The following is a 22,433-nucleotide window of genomic DNA, read 5'->3' on the forward strand; positions in this document are numbered from 1 at the left end:
ACGCTACGATGTTTTTGAGCGTTGACCTGCTTCATATCGTACAAGTAGATTAACACGGTCCGACGTTTTATAAACTAGACACCCACCGATGCTTAGGAGAATCTCATTTACATCTAACCATACACAGACATTTTGATTATGGCAACTACGGGCTAACACTGGAAGAAAAAAAATAACCGAGTAAGGTACGAATATATGTTTACAAGTACAGAATGTACGAACCGAAGAATTCGTTTCGTTAGTATCAGAAAAAGAAAACCGAAAATAATAAGCTCCGACGTCAGGGTAAGTCATACGCATCTGTGTACGCCCTATCGCAGCGACACATCAAAACGTGCACAGCCGTTGACACAGATAACAACTAAAGCAATTGCGAGCATAAGTACGTGAGGAAACATTTACATCTATGGCCGATGACCGTTAATACTTCCGAGTGATAACATCGTAAACACTCCGGAGGTACTAAACAATCCCAAAAACCTGCTGTGGTTATTAGATGGGAGAGTATATGTAAATATGTGTACATTACGTACAGCCTAAAATGGCTCCATCGCTCCTCCCAACCGCAACAGGTTCTTTCCGTGCCTGATTTTCCGCGACACTTTCATCTTTACTCGCACTACTGCCTCCTGTCCTAAAAATAAATTGTGATTATGAGGCACTGCTCATCACCCATACGCCTATCATATCTCTGGTTAAAAAAGCACTGGTCTTCATAATTTCCTATACAATATTGCATTGTGCTAGCAGATGCAGTCGGGTAAAGACAATAAGCGCAAGGGCCTGCTTTTTGCCTCAGCACTGTAGCACTTCGACTGGCTTACTGCTCCGTTAGAACACACACAGTCACTTCCTCAAAAGTCAACGTTTCAACGTACTGGAGAATATGGTGTTATAACTCAACAGTTTTCTAATAAGCTTCTATAAGTCACACATATTTAGCTCGACAACTCAGAATCAACGAGACACTTATGTAACGTAGACGACGACGATCAAAACAACGTCCACCAATATTATCAATAAGCCTATCTTTAAAACACAGCGCGAGCGACTTCCGCCCCAGCTGCAGTCGCAGCGGAAACGAACTGCGTACTCACCTCCAGCTGACCATCAGATGCAAACACAACATGAACCGTAGTGTCAGTGCAGCAGGGGTACAGGAATCTCCTGGGATGTCTATCAAATACTTCTTTGCCAAAAAACGAAACAAAGCATCAACCAAATGTTCCTGGACCAAATCAAAGCTCTGAATTCAACCACCCTGTTTCCCTTCTCTGCGCCAAAGTTTCCGTACTGCTAACTTGTTTTATCCCTTTTATAATTCGAAAAAATAAGCGAACAAGTAAATTTGATTATCAAGAGATGTACCTCACGCCGTTCAAAATATCGTGGAAAAAGAAGCGCAATGACTATATAATCAACATATCCAATAGGACTCAATTACTTACTGCGTTATATAGCAATAATCATGCAACTTTATTTTGTAACTGCAGCTCTACCTATAACGAAATTCGGTTTCACAATCATTGCTACCTACTCTCCTTCTAACGGGATGCATGCAGTGCTATTCCGTTTAAGCTTACTTTGCAGGAGCTAGACAGGGTCTGCGGTCACGCAGTTACTGAGTAAGACTGTTCGTTCCTGCTTCATTCGATGCGACCTGCCGTCCTTCGGCACAGAAGAACAACTGGGGTGAGCTGCCCAGTTTCAGAGTACTATACAGTCCACCTGATCACTTCACTCCACACACTCACTAGGTTGAGCGAGATTCGCTCAAAACCAACTAAGAAATAGGCCAAACCAAACCCTCACGCATAGAACACACTCACGTACATATAGAGTAGAAGACTCTCTGTTACTACCATCCCACGGAAGCAATGCTTATTCCTACGCGCCTCTTCCATCAGACAGCAGCTCAGTCTGTGGCATTCGCACAGCACCTAGTTGTAACATCGATTAATATCTCATGGATCCGGTAGTTACAATTGCATTAATAGCATATATATATATATATTCTATTCATTTCTTCGGTTTTAGTTTCACGGGCGTTAGTTAACTAGGTTTGCCCCTGAGCGGCGAGTGCATGCAGCGCGGCCAAGCCAACTTAATCAGGTTGTCCGTAGCCCTCGTCCTTGATAGATTTACTGCCCGTTTATATGTGCTCTGAAGAGCTACAGTGGCTGCGCTTTGCACTTTTAGATCAGCTTTAGCTGAAGCAGTTCGGAGCCATTTTGTAAATATGCTCACCAGCTAGCATACTAATGATAATAGGATTTTTCATCTGTGAGCAGTAAGGCAATTGCCCGAAAACCAATAGGGGATACGAAAGAAGGTTGGGTGGGTGTGTGGTACGAAAGGCGGGAAAATTCGATTGCAGAAACGGACCAAAGTAGAGGAGTGAGGCCAGGTATCGGAAAGAGGGAAAACTGTGACGTCCTGGCTAACGACAACTATTAGATTATATACACATCAGTTAGGTTTACTATTGCAGTCTGCGTGGCGTCTGGGCATAATGAAATTACAGTGAATGGGTCGCTAATTTATTTTTGATTCCGGTGTGCGAAACACATATATACATATGTAGCATTTTATAACACATTTTGCATTACATATTATTTGTGAACGCTGTATCAATAACTGTGGAAAATATAACGGAAAATTGAGTGTGCTTGCTCTGTTATAATAAGTGTGAATGCTCCTATATTTTGTTGCTTGATGATGCGACGGTTGTCGTTAAATCGATAATAGATAGAGAATATGAGTCGTTGAAAATGAAAAAAACTTAGCTGACTCGGGTTTTCTCTTAGACGGTACGCAATATTTGTTAGCAGTGTAGCAGAATTTTGACAGTACTGACATTACGTGAGCCGTTTTGGAATTCATCTTCGCCGATATTTTCGGTATTCAGTGCTTTGGAACTAATCCTTCGTGGGTCCAGTTATTAAAGTGGAGCTACAATTAGTGGAGCATTAGAGTTTGTGTGAAGCAATGTTTAGCAAGGCAGCTCTAGCGTCAAAATTCGAAAGACTAACTTTAATCGAAAATAATACAATGATTTTAACCTGCGAATACAGTATATATCTACCCTTTTAATCGAAATAAGGTATGTAATTTCAATGGAGAGCGGTCACCCAGCACCGACGTACCGAATATTCCGTTAAAACGAGTTCTATTCTGCGAAACTGGCTAATACGTTCTGCACAGTTAAAACTAATTTGTCAAAAAATGTTCCTCTCAGGCATAGCCCCCATCGAATTGTTTAGTTAGCTGCTTTGTTATGCTTTACTTATGCGTAACCTAGCAACGACCAAATACTTTCCCAGACAATATTTTAAATGACGGATGACAAAATGTACAACTCCAGACAGGTCCAATTTTACAATCGAGTCGAATCCGTACATAGATGGATCTTCTGTTAGAAATTCAATGGAAGTTGGATGAGCATCGGCAACTTTTTTACTGTATTTAGGCGTTTCACTTACAAAACACACTTACCGATATTATGCAGAGTGTAGATTCTTTAGGGAGATGATTTTAACTTCCACCAACCTCTCTGTAGCTTAACGTAAATTATTATATCATATTATATCATTGTTATTATTATAATTATTTGAGATATAATGCTGACTATGTTTCTACAAATTCATAAAACCGTCCAAAATTGAATCCAGGATGTTATTATTATGTATATATTGTGCTCAAATAGTTTAATAAATATGTACTATTATTATTATCAAAATACAGCCCGAAAGAAACTCCCGTTCGAACTATTTAGTCTGCAACTATTTAGAACTTCTACTGAAGAGTCCATTGTACGGTACAACTACATTCCAGTTTACGTCAGGCTCACCTTGGAATTGAACATATCAATTTATTATTTAATTACCCTGCCAATTATTAACTGGCGAGCACTTGGATTAAAGCTAAAATATCAAACCGGAAAATTTTCTCATTATTAGCAAGACGCCATGCCAGTTGGCAACGAAGTATATGGACATTAATGTTTACGAAATTGTACGATTGGACTTATTAGCAAAGGTAGCCAAGATCAACTTGTTGGGTGCATAAAAACTTTATACATGAACTAATAAAATTTTTATAAGCATAGTCCTAAAGAAAATTATCCTCTAGTGACGGCCCTATGTGTAGAATTTTGTGTTGATGATAATCAAAAAAACAAATTTACAATTCTATTGTCTAAAAGTAGTCTACTCAAAATATTCTAATCCTATGTATTACCATATAATATTATAATTAATATAATTATATTTTCTTAAAGGAGATAATAAAAAAATAAAAGACGCAAACAATGAAGACACAGTTATATGATATGCTGTTACGCTTATTGGATTTTTGCATATTAATTAGAAGCACACCTCTATATATATATATATATATATATATGGTCATATAATTTAGTAGTGGTATGTTCATCTTATGAAAAAAAGTGTTGGTTAATTCTAAGCCAATCTTGAATCGTTGCTTTTCGGTGGTGGCGTACATGTTTATAGGTGACACTATGGTTTGCAATGACGGGCCCGTCTTTTTCGCGCCATCGCTAATACAACATAAATACGCATGTCATTCCATTGACCGTACTTTTACAGAAACGAGACGTCTTTGGCGCTTTTTTTATCTATTTCTCCCCCTGTTACTCTCTCTCTTTCTCTCTCTCTCTCTCTCTCTCTCTCTAGAGATATTTCTCTTCTATCCAACTTTTGGCGTCACTTGTCACACTAACCAGTCCTCTTATACCAGCTCCACCTAGCTTACTTGCCTCTGCGTTTTACAAATTGTGAGAAAATACAGCCCCTTCATATATTTCGAGAAAATGTGTAAAAGAGTGCTCTTAGGTCTAACCCTTCGCTTTTTTCGAAGGTTCAGCTGAAACATTAATTGAACAAAACAAAATGCCAATACCTTACGTCCTTTATACCACAGCACTATATATGCAATCTATTCGGCCCAATAACAAACAAACATAATGACAACAAAATGACACGTCTTGTTGTAACGCCCTATATTCGTATACACAAGTTCATGCGTCGATGCGGTGCGCGAGGGGAGACCGAAACAATTGGGAGGCCTAGAATGCTCAGTACCCAAGGCTTGAAGCTCCTTGTGCGCAAAAAAACCTCGAAGAACGAACAATTCCTGCAATTTGGTTGCTTAGATCACTGTGATGCCGGTGATATTCATAATGCTGTCGTTCTGATCCAACCGTACCCGATTTATTATTATCGGCTGCAGCGACTCCTTGACGGGCCAGCGCTCGAGGCCGATAGGGTCCGCTGGTCAGCTAGCTTTCCGCATACCATTGGCACAACCACCAGCCGTTGCTCGATGACGTCCACCGCTTTTGTTACTGGCTCCTCCGGCAGCGCCACTTGTGGTATTTGACATCGTCGATTCTGTTGACTGCAAACGACAACAGTGAAGATAAAAATACATATATTGTCACGACTGAAAATACGTTAAATTTAAACTGCATTGGTATTAGGGAATGGAAAGGTAAAAGTACTTTCAAAAGCCGAAGAATACAGCAAGGATCAATGATCAGTCACGAGAAATATGATTGTAATGCCAAGAATAATACAAGATAATTCACGGGCGAGGGATAGCTGGAGAGATTCGGTACTCCTAACGATATATAGTGATGTACAGTGATGGGTTGACATCATAAAGCGGAAAATTGAGATAAAAAGTTTCTGTCCATGTTGTGTGCTTTCATATGTTGAATATAGATGTAGATTATACTCGATAAGGCTCAGAAAGTGCCGTTATTTGCAGAACATGTTGGTAACTAACGTGCGATGACGATTTCTACATTTTTTTGGCTGTCTTCAAATTGCACAGAAAGGTGATTAATGAATATTCCGGCTTTCACTTTCCCAATACATTTATGAAGAGTAGGAATATTATAGAAAGACATTTATATGAAATGTTGTCTTGTTGTTGGAGTGCGGAACTATTTCGATTACCTTGCTAAGTAATTATTAAATGGTAACTGTGCATTTTTTGTATTATTCAAAAAGTAACTACAGCTTTCGTTTATTGGCTAGATCACAAATATTTCATTGATACTGAGTGCTCTACACCACACAAAAATTTACCTTAAGCTTGGACTCTAAAAATGGAAAATGTTACGTGAAAATGAAGTAAATTCAAGGCATCGATTTTTCGCTGCTATCGGGAAATGATAAACGTAAATCAAGAGATTTGTTCGTACGGTCGATCTGTGAATTATCGTCATTTAACAATTAGCTTTCTTAAAAGTGGTTTAATGTAGCCCTCGTCAAATTCAGAGATCCCAATGAAATTCGTGCCTGAGGTCGAACATGGTATGTATGACTACAATGAAGAGCCGAAAATGATTCAATTTACTCATTGCTACAGAACCTTCGTCGCACACGCCACACCTGTTCAAGATTCTTTTGGCAATTTTCGGACTATGGTGTAAGACGAAGAGTAAATGTGTAAAATGCTTTGATTTTTCCAGTGAAGGCACCCCAGCCGAAGATACAATTTTACGACCCGAACAAAACGATGACAAGCACAACGATGAAAGCAAACGACCAACAAGCAGGAAAACGGCCTTGTAACGGTGTGTAATACTCTAACTTCAGCGAAAGAAAAATTACGGGAGCGAAGCAATCAGCAAATCTTGTTACTTATGATTTTCCAAGCAAACTTATATTTCTTTTTTTTTTAAACTATCCTATAGATATTTGCATATGAAGATACCTTGTCTGCAATTTTTGTCTGTTCATTTTGTTTCATCTGTTGTAGTGCTTGTAGATGAGCCCGCTTTTTCTCGGCTGGTGTGGGGTACATGCGACCGCTTTTGCCGCGCCTCCCACGACTGCCGCGTCCACCACGGCCACCAGAATCTGAGTCAGAATCGGAAGATTCTCCCACTCTGAAGTGGTATATCCGAGAAACGAAAGCATTTAGGAAAAACGCGTGACTCTTAACCATCACCTTTGCACTTATAAACATTAGTTGTTTATTAGTCAATGGTAAGTACACACATAAATACTGTAAGGGTATGTAACTCATGTAAAACCTTGAAAATATTAAAAATTCAGACAGTGAACTAGACTAACGATTCCTATAAAAGGTGAGCATATGGTAACCAAAATTTGTTGTGCTGTTGGAAAAAAAGCAATTCTAAATTTGCTTATCATTATTTGCTTATTATTCATTTATTATGCATTTATGTATATTTCTAATCATCCTCTATGCCTGCACTAAATATTAAAAGACGCTCTTGGAAAAATGCCTAAGAAAAGAAAACGCGTCATAATATGTATACATTTCAATATAATACATTTAGTTTGAAGAATGTGTCTAGAAACTTTTATAAAAAGGAAAACTTGATAAAAAAGAAACTGGGAAAACATTTATGCGTATCATAGTTCTGATAGTTTTTGATAACCAAACGGGATTTAACAGAAAATAAACCGTAAGGCAGCTCTACTCCCCCCATGTAACATGTTTCATGTATTTCATTGAGCTCACCTGGACTTTGGAGGAGCCTTAGCAGTTGCAGATTGTTGCGGCAGTCTTGCTTCTGGAGCGGGTTGAGATGTAGGCCGAGATCGTTCTAATTCCTCTTCGGTCCCATTTGAGATCTGGATAAAAAACTTATTTTTCTCCCCTTCCACATCAATAATACCACCGCGTTCTTTCTGTTGTAGATATAAACGGGCCATCTTCTTTCTCATTTGCTCAAGCTCTGGAGTCACTGTAAATTCGGGATCGGTGGCTTGTGCTGATGGAAGTGGAAGTTCTGGATATGTACTAGCCGAGACAATATCTTCAGGAATCTCCAGACGACACATTGGGCATACCAACTGAAAATGACAAATATTAAACATATATAAATGGCGTCTTTTGGTAAATGAAGGAGTTTACGCTGAGTGAAAAATATTTAAAATTGAATTTCTGTTGAAGAAACAATCAAAAGGGTATGCTTCGTGACAAAATCATGTTACGGCAACTGAAAAATGCGCTGGATTATAGATATTTTTGAACACGCATGCCGTAAGAGCGTAAAACCGGAATAAAATACATACTAAAATGAGATTTAAGCTAAAAGTGCGTTTGAGCAGATTGTCTTGTCGATCATTTGGCGCCTTTCAAGCATCGCCCGGGAATCAAGCATCGCCCCAATTAAATTCTCGCAAATATGACACATGTAATATTCTTGCTTTACAATTTCTATACACATTTTTTTTGCTTTAAGCAGCCTAAGGGTATTCCTGTAGTTCGGCTGTTCATACTGTTTCAATGTAATAATACCTTTATGGACCAATATCAAAAAAATCCAATTATGTTAATTACGAGTCGGCAGTGTAAGAGATGTATGCGTAAGGACACTAACTTGTTGGATAACACGATGAACAAGTCAAGCTTTACCTTAAGTGGTTCCTTGAGAGGACTATTATTTTTTTTAGCTTCCTCTTTTTTTTCCCGTATTTCATCTAACTGGTAATTGACGTAGCGACTGAGACAATGCGAATGAAAATAATGAAAACAGGCAGTTTTCACAAAAACGTCGTTTTCGTCGAAGCCGTAAAGGCATATAGCACAAGCACAGGCAGGTAGGTTATCCTTAGTCAAGTGGTCCTTGGCTACCTGCCGAGATAGGAGATCGTCAAAAAAAGACAAAAAACGTTTAATTATTCGTAAATCAACAACTTTTATAATATGAAAAAAACAGCGAGACTGATTTTTTAAACGGCAGGTTTTCGTAAGCTATCAACATATCCGAGAATCTGGGTGAGCTCAGTGTGGCTCAGTACCACTAAAGTTTCGGTTCCAAGTAAATGAAACGTAGATCCTACTTAGGTTCAATCGCTCGTTTGCTAGCAGTCCTGTAACTTGGTTTTCCAGTGCTACCATAATATTGCGTTACATGACATTTAACTCGTGTAGTTCTCAATAAGTACTATTTTTTAAGAAAGATAAACTTCTAAAAAAGTTACATAGCGTATCACTCCTGCGGGATGGCTTTTACACTGTATGAAATACATAATTACATTTAAATCTACTTTCATAAAACTAGCTGTCGAAACGCTATAGACGAATAATGATGCTCATTGAAAATGACAGAAAATACTTTCAACTGCAAGAACTTTTCACAAGTATTGTTTGTCTTAAAGTATGCAGTACATAGATGACACAAAATGGGCCGTAAATATAAATTAGTTTCCACTCGATTTTAAACCAGTTATGGCTGAACTTCAAATTAAGTCTCCTTCCTGCTGCTTATAAGCGAATACACGTACCTCGATCAGATGATAAAGCATCATCATGCCTTTGTTGCTTTGCGCATTGTCTTGGAGATCCTTCTCGATTTGTTGGAGGCGTTGATCGCTCAGGCCACGTGGGTTTTTTATCGTTATCTCTGGAAGGGTGTCTGGGTACTAGATACAATAAGAAAAAATAAGGCATGCATTTAAGCTCTTGATACGCATCTATTTTCCGTTAGCGTTCAACCACATTATCTTTGGCTCCTCAAATTACAAAGGCAGTCGTTTCTGTGCTATGGTGTACTACCAGTTAATGCATACACTACCTGTGATACCAAAAAAGCAAAATAAAGAGATCAGCCTGCACAAAATGTCCATAATTAAAGAAAATCTCGGAATTTTTTTTACCCTTTTTGCGTTCTTGCGTCTTGTTATGTTCCTTATGTTTCCATCAACAGGAACCTCTCTTATACCACGCATAGCATTATTCGTTCTTCTTACCTTAGTAGCTTTTCGAAGCAATCGTTTCATCATTTGTTTTAAGCTTCGGGTCTTTTTTATGTACTCGTTTCTCATAGATTATCAGAAATATATAAATCAACATTAAGGTGAATAGCTTTCTAGCTATAATACGTTGATATTCGAAATATTTTTCCGCAAAGTTTAAATACCAGGTAATCATACATGTAATTGTACAATAAATATAACTGTAAGAATTACAGATATGATTGTACTCAACGCTTACCCCAACTGGGATGTAAAACCATAGCTCCATGCAAACCCATTGAGCAGATGTATCCTCACCAGTTGCCGGCTTTAAATCTACTTTGATAGTCTTCACGAATTTCCTAAAACAATGTTAAGCCACATAAAGAAGAAAAGCACATTGTTCTTATTCATCAACGAGTGATCTCGATAAACATTCAATACACTCAGACAAGCAGAAAATATTTCTATGTATCACGTTATTTGAAACAAAAAAACATGCTTACAGTGTCCGTATAGTTAGCGGTTAACTAAATTGAGCTGTATCGGAGCGAAAGCAAAGCAATTTCCGCTATAGATGCCTCCATGCGATATTTTTGTTGTTCGCTCAACAGAATTGGGTTAGGCAGGTTAGATTTATCTCTGAGTAACTTAATCTATAAATTCGCAATGGTGCTTTATTTACATGATATCATATTTTTATTATTCCTTCTTTGTTAAAGGTTGATAATCGTATATCAAATTCGTAATTATGACCAGTGTAATTCTTAGCTCTTACCATTCCTGGACTTTTAATTCATCTCTATGTAAAGGTAGCAGACAGGCGTCTGAAAGAGCAGCACACGTTGCTGTAGTATATAGGTGTGCTCAAGAGAAAATTATCATACCGAACTCTGATGTCACCAAAATTTGACGCCAAATTTAAGGTATAATAGTATGGTCAAGTATACCTAATTATACACAAAAAGTAGATTTATTGCACATTTAAAGCATTTATCCAAACACAGTATGCAGGGCAAAAATAACCACCATATCCTCTTTAAGTACTATTCTGTGCCATTAAAGGTAACCGTTAACTATCAAAAGCAATACAGGTCGCGCAGTGTTTTCGGCCGCGCAACCTGTCATATATCTGCTCACTTCTGAGTAAAACGCACGCAAATATACTATTATCGTTAAAGTCAGTAAATATCATTATATGTTTTTTCGTACGTACTCATTCTCGTCAAAAATTTCCAACTCATGAATGTAGATTGATTCAAGGGTCTCAATTTCTGTTAAGATTTGCCTGAAAAACAAAAATATATTGTCATTTATATAAAAAGCCAGCCTTATACCAATATTTGTATAAACAAGGCGAAACGTTAGCTAATATTCAGTAAATCCTTGTGAAGTAATGTACAACAATGTAAACTGATAGGATACCTGTTCATAATATATCACTGCCTGGCAAAGGAGTATTTACTACTATTAACTAAAAACTTGTTAATTTCTAAGGCGATGATGTGTCAGATGTTCGTGAGAAAAACCTTCTTCCACTATTGTGTGTAACTGTTCCCGATAGAAATGTCAATATAGAAAGCAAGCTCCGCCGCACAGCTGAAAGATGATCTGCTGTCGTCGCTCTATTTAAACGAATCGAAAATACTCATACGTCAAACCTACAACCCATACACCGTCTGTGCTTGAGTCACGTGTTGAAGCTGTACCATAGAGTGCACTTACTCTTCAGTTTCTTCCATTTCCACGGCGATCATAAGCACTTGATCTACGATGAGTCTAGCTGTAAAGACAGTCTCGGAGCAGCTTCAACGCACAGCCCCAAGATGAACTTCCGTGGTTTTGACAGTTGGAAAATCCGGCAAAGGGGTTGCGCAACTTTTCCACTTTGTTTAACAACGTTTTGCCTATAGTGATATGATTGAACTGATATATTCACCGAAAATTGATCTGAAAACCTCAGCTGCATTGATGCAGTGTTACTAACGTTCTCCGGGAGTTTAAAATAATCCAATGCTGCTCATCTTTGTCTGTACCCGAATACCTGGCAAAGCTTAATAGGCGGAACAATCCGGAGATCCCAGACATTCTCATAACATGAGCTTAGCTGCTGATCTCGCAGTCTCAAGCTGTACTGCAACGGCGGCTGTAGCCTGTTGCGGATGTAAAACACACGAGTCTGTGCAAAATCGGTGATTTAACGTTGTTTCGCAGGATAATGTACTTTTTGTGATATAGGTTAAAGAATATCGTGGCACAAAAAGTTTACGGTAAGCGATGTGATGCATGATTCCACAAAAATCGGATGCATAACCCAACCCAATGTTCTGTTGTCTAATGTAAATAGGGTACATTACGTGTTTCTGTAAGCAATGCGAATGAGTCCGTATATATATATATATATATATATATATATATATATATATATATATACATGAGTTAGAATAACAAAATTAGCTTTTGCAAGCAAGGTCCAGGGTCGATTGCGAAATTGACAAACGTGGATTGAATACGACCAAATGTCGCTGCTGCTGCGAGTAGCCGTTGTTTATGTCACCTCTGTCCTCCCTAGCAGAACTTTTCTTCAATTGCTGTTCTGTGGCTTAACCTTTAGCATAGCTACTAAATATGGCAATCTTTTTTTTTTATAATTTATATAGGCTTACATTTTTCAAGCGTAAGTTAGAAAATATATTCATAGATACTTGTTAAAAAAAAGTGACGAAGTAAGTTGCTCTTATATATACATATCTTTAAAACAATAATATTTTTAAAAGCGCTCGAAAGCATTTTTTTCACGCACATCATTTCGTCTTGAGCGTCTAACTTGACTGAAGGGCTTTTCTTGCCTTTTGTATGACTTGCTAGGAGTTCAGTCCGCACTGTGCTGCTGTTGACATAAATGGCCTGAAGGAAACAGAAAGGAAAGGTAGTTCACTGACACATGCCAATTTGTCTAGATTTTACTAAAAAAAAGAATACTCTGACTCATGTATACATGCGTAATATAGACTAACGAAACTCGAGCAAACCGAAGATACTAAACTAAATTTTTTGCCTTAATAGTAATCATTTACGAGAAAATCGAAAAAAGAAGATGTAGATGGACATGCAAAAAAGACATTCGATGGTTGTAGCTTGTATGGTGTACTTAAGCAATCTATGATGCTTGAACTAAAGATTAAAGCATAAATTACTGTTTTCATCTTTAGCTGTCACACTAATCTCATCACTTGCATGTTATAGAATCCGGCTATAATAGCATTTGTCCAGTGCTATGAGCACCTGTAAGGCTTTCTATGTGCGTAACACCCATTCGGCTTCTATTCGGGTTTCGGCAGAGTTCAATTTGAGCAAATTGAAACTACGTTTAAGGACCAAAAACTCTTTTTCAGATGCATCCGACTTAATTCAATACCTATTCGAGCTCCTATGACAGAACCTATGACAGATCGTGTAGTCCTGCGCGCTCTATCCAATCAAATAGGTAATAGTAAAAAGCGCTAAGTCTACATAGAAGATTTATTGATATTTTCGTCAACAGAGGACCTCTTTCAAATCAGTTTTTTCAAATCAGGCTTTACAGTTCCCATTTATCGATATTTAGTTTCTCTCCTGTGTTTAGTTTCAGCTTTCTGAGCTTTGCAAAGCCCTATTAATCCCGCATATCGTTAATTATGATTTGATTTAATTTTAACTCAACGATGATGACATGCGTGTCACACTGAAACTTTAAAATTTTCACTATAGTTTTTCGTAACTTGCAGAGTACAGCTGTAATCAGCGATTTCGTCACCAGAATACCAACTTTCCACACCGCTACAGGCTAAGGCTACCGAGACGGCATGCGACATAAAAAAATGCATAACGTAAATCCTTTGTTTATTGCTTATTTATAGAATATGGACCGGGACAAAAAAGCTTCTCTACTTAAAACACGCGCCCTACCATCAGGATCGAAGGGAAACCCTCGGTTCAATTCGACAGAGCTTATCATGCTCGGCCCAAAACAGAGCGATAAATCGACTGGAAAGGTAATTTTTGTTAATATATTTATCATCGTGTCAGGAAGGAATGTTGCTCTCAAAATCGTCATTAAATTCAAGTAATGTTGTATTAAATGTAAAGACCACCTCGAAGAGTGATGATAATTACCCCCGAATTACAAAAGTTAACCAATTTGGAATATTCTTCTAGGCATTAAGTGCACCGCCCCTGGATCGAAAAAGGACAGGTTCGCCTGGACCCGCCAAGAAACCGAAACTTGCTGGCCCGTCTGGACAACCATCGACTGCTGGTCTTCAGAAGTTCGCACCAGTCAGTATTATACAACAGAGACTCAATCATAGCTGTTATACTAATCGAATTGACTGATTAGTATGTAGTAGCTGCAGCCTCGTACGAAAAATGTATTAGTCGTAGTGCATAGTCAAGATTAATTCAATACTATGTTTATTATGTCGTAGAATTAATTTTCATATCATTCCTCTAATGAGTTTAAAATATCAAGCTTTAGTTGTTTTTAATGTTGATCAGTGTGAGCTTGTTCAGAGATTAACCTCGTGTCATCAATACACTAAACTTACTCCAAATAGAAGAAGCTACTAGTATTGGAAACACTATTTTATCAGGTGGTGAAACGTGATTTGATGGGCGGCGGGGCCCGCCGGGACTCCTGGGAAACGAAAGTAATAAACGTCGAACCCGAGTTGTTGATGGCAAAGTTTGCGGCAGCCGAAAAGGACGGCGATGAGGACCGTATGCAGGGTGTCCTCTGTGGAGCTGTCAAACTCCTGCGCAGTCAGCGACCCAAACCTGACGCTGTTCTTTATCTTTCTCTTATGTTCCTGGCGAAAACAAGACCTCAGGCATTTCAGGTACATACAGATGTGTTTGCTTCGTTATTCCTCGGTATACTACTACATGTGAGTTTTTAAGAAGAGAAAAAAACTGCGAACCGCCCAACTATGAGGGTACTATTATTGGTGTTTGTCTGTTGTTGTTTCAGAACGACACAGTGATCGAGGCATTCTGTCATCTGCTTCGCAAAGAGACTCCGCCGTCCCCTGCGCTTAAAGGCAAGGGAGCAAGCGCAGTGGCCATTCTTGCGGCCAATCTGCTTCTGGCAGTATTTCAAGACTCGGATCAATGGCCAGATGCGTTTGTTCGAGCGTTCGTTGAAGATTCACTTGGAGACCGTCTATGGGTTGATCATGAGGAGTGCAAATGTTTTGTAGACAATATTCTTACTGCATTTAAGACACGCATGCCACCGAAGAGCATGATGGCGCCAGAGCTTACGTTTAAGTCAGAGGCATGTCCGAGTCCACCTGCTGCGTCCGGCGCCATTGCGACCGACGACGACGATTCGCTAAGTAGTCTGCACCTCGATCTCAAAGAAACGACAATGTCGTTGAGCGTTGTACCTCGCTATAGTGTGCAGGAAGAGCGAATTGAAAAGTATATTCTTGACATCATACAGGAACAATTGCAAAGGCGGCAGCCCACCGATATTTCTCGCAACGTGCTCAGATTGATGGTTTGTACCTGCGGCCTAAGTGCCGTTCGCGCGTTAGTCGCCCATCGGCTTGAAACGTGGCTATCAAATCCAAAGCTGACACGGCCCGCACAGGACCTTTTGTTAACCACATGTATGAACTGCAATCAACATAACAAACACGATCAGGACGTCATTGAGTATTTAGTTCGAATTCGTTTAAAAACAAAACCGGTTATCAATAACTTTCTGCAATGCGTTCGAGAGCTCTTGGGCCTCCATCCTGATAATTTGCCTAGCATGCTGAGGCGAACTATCTTCAACGAGCTATCACAGTCGCGCAACCCGAACAATATGGGCCTTATCTCAGTAATTCTACAGCACTCGCCAGAGCGGGCAGCCAGAGTGCTTGCTGAAATCTTCCAAGATCTCTTAGCCAGTAGAGAAGATTACTTGCGTGCTTTACGTGCCTTGTTTCGTGAGATCATACGTTCGCTTCGGCACGAACTAAATTTCCACTCGTTTTGTGCAGGACTTATGGTGGAGCGGAAAGAACCGCATGTTACCGGGCTCGAACAGCCGCTCAAAGAGCGCCTCCTCATGCAGGTAGCGGACCTCATCACGTTAGCGACCTTCATGGCAGTCACCCCGGCAGTGAAAGAATGCGCTACTGCGTTGTATCGTAATGAGAAAAAGGACATGATACCACTCTATCATTTTCAGCAGCAGATCTCAGCAATTCAGTGTGACGTGGTCGGCTGGATGTATATGGTCGTTATGCGAATGTATCGGCCTAATTATCAAGACTTTATGCATGTTTTAAGGAAATGTCTGTTTTTACTTGATCAGCCTGAACATTACTGTAGAGACAACTGGCCTCCGGAGCAAGAACGCGGCCTTTATCTTCGGATATCGAGCGAAATGCCAGTTATGGAAGATACACTCCTACGGATCCTCTTTATAGGTATTTTTTATTTTAATACTTTCAAGCTGAAATGTAATTATAAGGGGTTACAAAAGATGTGCTTGTTGCGTGGTCCCTAATCACTCGTTTATAGCTCGACACTTCTAAGCTCCTCCTGACGTATCTGTGGTTCCAATTGAACTCAATCTAAATAATCTTTATTCAAGAATACAAGTTTCAAGACCGCATGAGTTTGGAAAGACTGAAATTAGGAAGTTCCATGTAACCTGACTACCTTATGACGACGACAATAATGATGTTGGCACGAACTTGCTGCTAACGATGCCTAATAAATATTAGCTACCTTAAATACATAAGTGCAATACGTAAAGTCGTTGTTTACGCAAAAAAGAAACATTTTTGTCCCCCTAAGGTTACGCTCTAGAAAGCCTTATATTTTCATCTAGCATATAATTATTTGCTCTTTGGTAATCAAAAACGCTAACCAAATTCCAGGGATGTCGAAGGAGCATCCAGCGACCCAGACGGACGCTGTCGAGCTGGTCGATGTCCTTATCCGCCGTGCAGGATTGGTGCCAGGTGGGGGTTGCATTGAAGGCGGCGTGGGCCGACCTGTTCTTCAGGTAGAGCAGCTGGAGTTGTTCGACATCGTGTTCTCGCTGTGTGCTTATCATCAACCGGAAAATTATGCTCTTCCTGAGGGCTATACACCTCCATCTCTTGCGATTGCTGATTATTACTGGCGAGCATTTATTATGATGCTTGTTGTGATCGCTCATAATCCGTCTACGTGCGGCCGTAAAGCGTGGACCGAGTATCCGACGTTAAGGGCGATGATGCATATGTGTATCACGAACCAGTTTGTGTTCCCACCAAGCGGTGAACAGAGTGAAGAGATGCACAATACGGAAACACGTATCGCCATACGAGAGAAACAGTTGATTCTTGAATTCGAGACTCATCTTGCTGCTGCTTCAACCAAAGTACGTTTAGTGATAGATAAACAAACATATGAATGCGCATACGCGATAAATGGGAAAGACTCCCCACAGCTCTAATAACTTACCTGCCTTTGTGTTTTACAGATGGTGATTACTGAGCAAAATTCGTTGCTTCTCTCAAAACTAATCAAAATGGATCCAACTGGACCAGCTCGACGACCGCCACCGCCTGTCTTGGAACAGCTCAAGGCTTTGAACGATAAGTTACGATTGGGCCAACTCCTTTGTCGCAGTCGAAATCCAAACTATCTTTTGGAAATCATTCGCGACCGGCAGGAAGGCGGTTCGTCACAAGCGATGCCTTGGTTAGCCGATTTGGTCGAAAATTCAGAAAGCTCCCTTGACATGTTGCCTGTGCAGTGCTTATGCGAATTTTTACTTAGCGACACTCTCGAAGGAAGCACCGAGGCGCAGCGGCAACGTATGATGCCGAATAAACGACGGAAACTGCAGCAATTAATGGGCCACCTCCATCGCCTGCTCCGAAATCCCGAGTCTGATTGTAATGCTGCCCGAGAAGTGATCGAGTATTTTATGAAGAGGCTAACTTCGCAACACATGGGCCCTCGGGGCTTAGCGGTACGAGCACTACAACTTTTACTTTGTCCGGCCAATAACGGGGCTAACGGTGTTCCCGGAGGGCAGCAGGAGGGCGGTGATTTTGACTGGCTTCTTGAGCAGATCCCACAGCTACCCCACTTTAATTACCTGCTTGAACAGGTGATCTACACATTGCGTCAGGCCATCCATATCGAGACGGATCCGTTGGCCGTCGTGGCGTATGTGGCCTTTCTTTCTCTACATACGCCGGAGGAGCAACAGGCAGATGTTTGTCTCGACCTGGCGCATCTCCTTGTTGAACGGGCGACGATAATGAACGCGATTTTACCACTAGACAACAGCACGACATTCGTCTACGGGGATTTGTTCCTTGTCTCACTTTTAGATCTATTTATCGCCTATCTCAACTTAGCTAGGCGCTCACCACACACCGCATGGCAGGATGAATTCGTACAGGTTAGCTAGATATTATTGAGTCAACAAAGGTCGAGTTCATACAGGCTCCGGGAAAAAGTCAAATAGCTGATTACGCATATGGATATTCCTTATTTTTCATGTCACTACTATATATATATGTAACCATTCGCCTCGAACGCTTTCTCATTTCCGGTATATAAACATCTTAGAGTCAGCCGGAAAAGTCAATTAAACTTCAAATGATATTGCCTAATTTTTAAGTGAATGCTGCTTAACTTGTTTTCTAATTATTTCAGGTTGAGTGGTCGTCAGGCGAGCGTGCTCAAATGCACATCCTTGTGGTGCACTCGATGATCATAGCACTGACGTACGGTCCTCCACGCGAACGCCCAGAACGGTTCACGCAGTTGCTGCGCATGTGGTTCCCGCCTGATGGAGTAACAATTCAGGCCTTTTTGGCTGGCACCCGTGATGAGGCTTTACTACTGCCGGACTGGCTGAAATTGCGCATGATTCGATCACCCGTCGAGCAACTTGTTGACGCCGCACTTCGAGATCTTAGTGCGGACCAATTAGTTCTATTTATACAATCCTTTGGCATACCCGTTGCTTCTATGAGCAAACTTTTGCAGCGTCTTGATCGTGCTGTAGAACTCGATCCTCACTCAATGAGCAATGCTATGCTTGACAAAAGTTACATGTCACAGTTGGTCGAAGTTCAACATAGGCGAGGCGCAATAGGCGGAGACCGATATAAGGCGCTCTTAGCTGTGGACAAAGAACTCGAGCATATGGAGACAGACAGCGCCAAACCTACATCTGTCATTCAAATTGTACCGCGAAACAACTGGACAAGGACTGCCCAGTCAGAAACAATGTTCCAGTCAGTAACAGACGCGATCGTGCAAATCTACCGGTTAGAACCAAACCAGCCCAGCATTAACTCCAAAGTTGAACAGGACCTTTACAGCAGATTGCAAAAACTATTTGCTGAAGACATCGGCAAGAAGTCAGTGGTTGGGGGCGCAGTTGCCGAATTTATTCTCACTTGTGAACGAATTTTAGAGAACCCGCAAACTGGACAATTGTTTGCAGCACAGCTCCAGTCAAAAGCGGCTATGTCTTGTTCGTTATTTAAGCTAGTCATTACAGCCCTTCGAAGTGAAACCTCCAACTCACCGCTGCGGTTCAAACTTACCTGTGTTTGCAATAAGCTGCTCGAACTAGCAGTTAGCAATGCCAATACAGGAGTCCACCCAACTCCATTGCTTGAAATCTTGAAACAACAGGTGTATACCAAATCAACAGAACGAAGATCACACTCTAAAGGACACGCATCTCACAGGCCAGATCAGCGTCGGCAAGAAGAGCTTCAACGGGAAACGCCTGCATCTGTTGATGAAATGGTGGAGTCATTAACAGCAATCGCCGTCAATCAACCTGACCGTCTCGAGGAGGCCCTTTGCACCCTGGTGCAGCGAGCGATCCGTAGTGGGGACAGTAGCCGTCTCTGCCAGGCAGTAACCCAGATACTATCCGATGAACGGTTGTCATCAAAAAATGCAGATCAGGTTAACACATCGTTTGCACTGGTAGATTGGTTTGAACAACTCGAGCCGGAGTGTGTCTGGAGCGATAAAGCGGCACAGCTGAAACTTTTGTTCGAAAAATATAACAATGAAGGCTCAGCTTCTTCCAGGTTCAGATTGTATCTTCTCTCGACGCTAATTCACAGGGCTCATTGGAACACTCTTCTTGAATGTATTGCCATGCTGCTCACTCGTCCGATTGACAAGAGTTTGGACGCTTCGACCGTGCTTGATTTTCTTAGTGCCTGTATGTTTATCCCAAAGATATGGCAGGGTAGAGATAAGAAATTGCCAAAACACCACACTGTAGAGAATGTGTTGGCATTGTCAACCGACGAAATGTGCGCAGTCGCTGACTTTATGTTGGAGGAAATGTTGAATCAAGGCGACGACGATAAGGCTAAGGAGATCGTGTCTCAGCGAATGCACATCATTGAGCACTCATGTGTGAAGCAGGCACATATCACCTTCCTGGCAGATCATCTCGTCACTCTGGTTAACGAAAACAGCCCGCAAAGTGCGTCAGCTAAGGTTCTCCTCGTGAAGCTCTATCTGAGTATGCCTTCAGTAATCTTCTCGGCCGACTCGGTCAATTATCTGTTATCGGACATCAACCCACAGAAGGGAGGTTACACGCGTGTCGATTGTTTGTCCCATTCAATTCTCATAGCGATGTCGGTATGTGATACAGATAAGACATTTAAAAGCGATCTTCGTTATTTAAACCTTAGTTGTCGCAAGTTGGCAGCCACGCATCCCGATCTTCTTCTTCGCCAACTTCCCCTGATTGCTAGCCTCCTCCATTCTCGAATGTCAGCCGGTATTCCGATGTTTGGCACAAAGAACAACCGAAAATCATTTCTTGTGTGCATTATGGGCGTTCTTGAGCTACTCCGACAGAAGCTCTTTAATCAGGAATATATCGCTGACGTGAATACGATTCTTCGGGTATATCTCGAATCGATGTTATTGCACGTTAATGCCGGAATGACGCGTGCGGTCGAAGACAATATTGGGGGCAATCTCAACCGACTATTAGGTCTTGTCAATACGTACGTAAAACATAACCCCGATGCTGCCCGCGAGTTTTTGAACGAGCACCAGGAGCAACTCGAAGAACTGGCGCGTACCTATAAGAACATGGTATCCCTGCGTACGCTGTTGAAGGGAGGGGCTTTTATTCCCGAAGAAAAGTCGGCTTCAGGAGGAACAACGACGCCAGCGATAATCGTGGACTCAGCTCTTCCGGATGATTCGATAAACAAGATTCCTCTAAACCTTGCGGACCGGGATGCTACCATACAAGGTTTGCAGAAACTCGAAATGAGCGCTTCGCGTCGACCAGCTATTCTCGAGCTTTATCAAGACGAGTTGCAAAGTCTTCTTTCGACTGGAGACAGCCAACTGTGTAAACAAGCATTCCGTCTGATGCTGCTTTGCATCGAACAGCGGCCGGCCGCCGCAGGCAGATTCGTATCTTGTTACCTTCAATGCCTGGCAAGCGAAACTCGAGACGTTGTCAACATGGCTCTCGAGAAACTACCTGAGTTTGTCGTGCTTTGTGAGGAGCACGCTCCCTTACTACTTAATAAAGCGTTCCAGCTGGGCATATCATCAAATGTCAACAGCGTTGAACCAATATCGGACGCGCTGGAACTGCTCAATATGCAGTACGGAAATTAATTACAGTTGTACAGCGGTGCGCACATCTATTAGATATGAAAAGCAGTAAGGTGTAACGCGGCTTTACGTATTGTTCGCATATAGAAGAAAACATACACCAGTAGCCAAGATTGGACACAGCGGAAGGCGTCAATAGAGTCAGAAGAGGGCTATCAACGATTTCGTGTTGGTAACGGCGGACAGCGAACCACAACAAAATAACAAGATTGCGGAACATGCAAACCCCGTACAGCTTCACTGAACAAATTGGGATATGAACGAACAGAGTGAACGCAGAGCTTTAGTAATGTTAAACCTGAGAAACAATATGAGATGCTGGCGAACTCATTCCAACTTAACAATTAACCAATATGCGATAAAAACCAAAAACAAGAGTAGAACAAGATCGTGGTACAGCTGAACTGACAACGAACTAATGGAATAAGATACTGAAATCAAGAGTTGCTGTCGGTGTTGATGAAAACGATGATAATGATGGCGATAATAATAATAAAAATGGAAGTAATATTCAGGGAATAGGGAAATTATGAGATATAGAACGGGCCAGTTCATATGGCGACATACTTGGCAAGACGTCAGTAATTTTGTAAATAAAATATTTGTTGCTTTTACCATTTGCACATATCATCTTCGGCGAGTCAGCTTCGACCCCGTTTCCGTTATAGGTAGTATTTGTAGATTGTAAGTACTCACCGTAATAAACTGCTCCGCCTGTATGTTTCTATGGTGTTATTTTTGTAATAACGAAGATACTGTAACCGTGCCTCTAACGTAAACTCTTTTTGGCACTGTAATAGAGGCACGGCCAAAAAGAGTTCACGTTAAAGTTGAACAAACGTTGAACCCATATCTATAAGTTCGCCAAAAGATTCCCCGTCACAGTTAAATAGCACAAATATGCACAAGCGTTAAATCTATAACAACAGGGTCGCCAAAAGATTCCCCGTCACAGTTAAATAGCACAAATATGCACAAGCGTTAAATCTATAACAACAGGGTCGCCAAAAGATTCCCCGT

The 22,433-nt window shown here is 40.9% G+C and overlaps 3 protein-coding genes across 12 annotated transcripts in view; 1 reads left to right on the forward strand and 2 right to left on the reverse strand.

Moving 5' to 3' along the window:
- LOC111248925 (low-density lipoprotein receptor-related protein 3-like) overlaps window positions 1-2,307 on the reverse strand; it is a 34,280-nt gene extending 31,973 nt beyond the window's left edge. For both annotated transcript variants that reach the window (XM_086976543.1, XM_022802055.2), the window contains exon 1: window positions 1,584-2,307. The gene's annotated coding sequence lies outside the window, so the exon portion shown is untranslated. The remainder of the gene's footprint in view (window positions 1-1,583) is intronic.
- A 2,014-nt stretch (window positions 2,308-4,321) lies between these two features.
- Window positions 4,322-11,625, reverse strand: LOC111255514 (E3 ubiquitin-protein ligase RNF25). Of its 4 annotated transcripts, XM_022817557.2 has the most exons (9): window positions 11,469-11,601; window positions 10,960-11,031; window positions 10,522-10,570; window positions 10,003-10,105; window positions 9,294-9,431; window positions 8,422-8,640; window positions 7,522-7,856; window positions 6,745-6,919; window positions 4,322-5,418 (listed from the first exon to the last, which is right to left on the reverse strand). In XM_022817557.2, exons 2-9 carry the CDS (start codon window positions 10,985-10,987, stop codon window positions 5,296-5,298), a joined length of 1,170 nt encoding a protein of 389 aa, XP_022673292.1. In that variant the 5' UTR covers window positions 10,988-11,031; window positions 11,469-11,601; the 3' UTR covers window positions 4,322-5,295. The 4 variants fall into 4 exon arrangements, with proteins under 4 accessions (XP_022673292.1, XP_022673290.1, XP_022673291.1 ...); XM_022817555.2 differs by lacking the exon at window positions 10,522-10,570 and having other exon boundaries at window positions 11,469-11,624; XM_022817556.2 differs by lacking the exons at window positions 10,522-10,570; window positions 11,469-11,601 and adding an exon at window positions 11,169-11,343.
- Window positions 11,626-11,730: 105 nt separating this feature from the next.
- IntS1 (integrator complex subunit 1) lies at window positions 11,731-22,132 on the forward strand. Of its 6 annotated transcripts, XM_086976522.1 has the most exons (11): window positions 11,731-12,013; window positions 12,612-12,672; window positions 13,139-13,230; window positions 13,643-13,777; window positions 13,941-14,060; window positions 14,375-14,620; window positions 14,752-16,204; window positions 16,661-17,148; window positions 17,251-17,745; window positions 17,887-18,183; window positions 18,441-22,132. In XM_086976522.1, the coding sequence occupies exons 4-11, from the start codon at window positions 13,646-13,648 to the stop codon at window positions 21,414-21,416; spliced, it is 6,207 nt and encodes a 2,068-aa protein (XP_086832648.1). In that variant the 5' UTR covers window positions 11,731-12,013; window positions 12,612-12,672; window positions 13,139-13,230; window positions 13,643-13,645; the 3' UTR covers window positions 21,417-22,132. The 6 variants fall into 6 exon arrangements, with proteins under 6 accessions (XP_086832648.1, XP_022672019.1, XP_022672380.1 ...); XM_022816284.2 differs by having other exon boundaries at window positions 17,251-18,183; XM_022816645.2 differs by lacking the exon at window positions 17,887-18,183.
- The last annotated feature ends 301 nt before the right edge of the window (window positions 22,133-22,433 follow it).

This window comes from Varroa destructor, unplaced genomic scaffold (genome assembly GCF_002443255.2).
Source record: "Varroa destructor unplaced genomic scaffold, Vdes_3.0 BEIS01000001.1, whole genome shotgun sequence".
Classification (NCBI taxonomy): Eukaryota; Metazoa; Arthropoda; class Arachnida; order Mesostigmata; family Varroidae; genus Varroa; species Varroa destructor.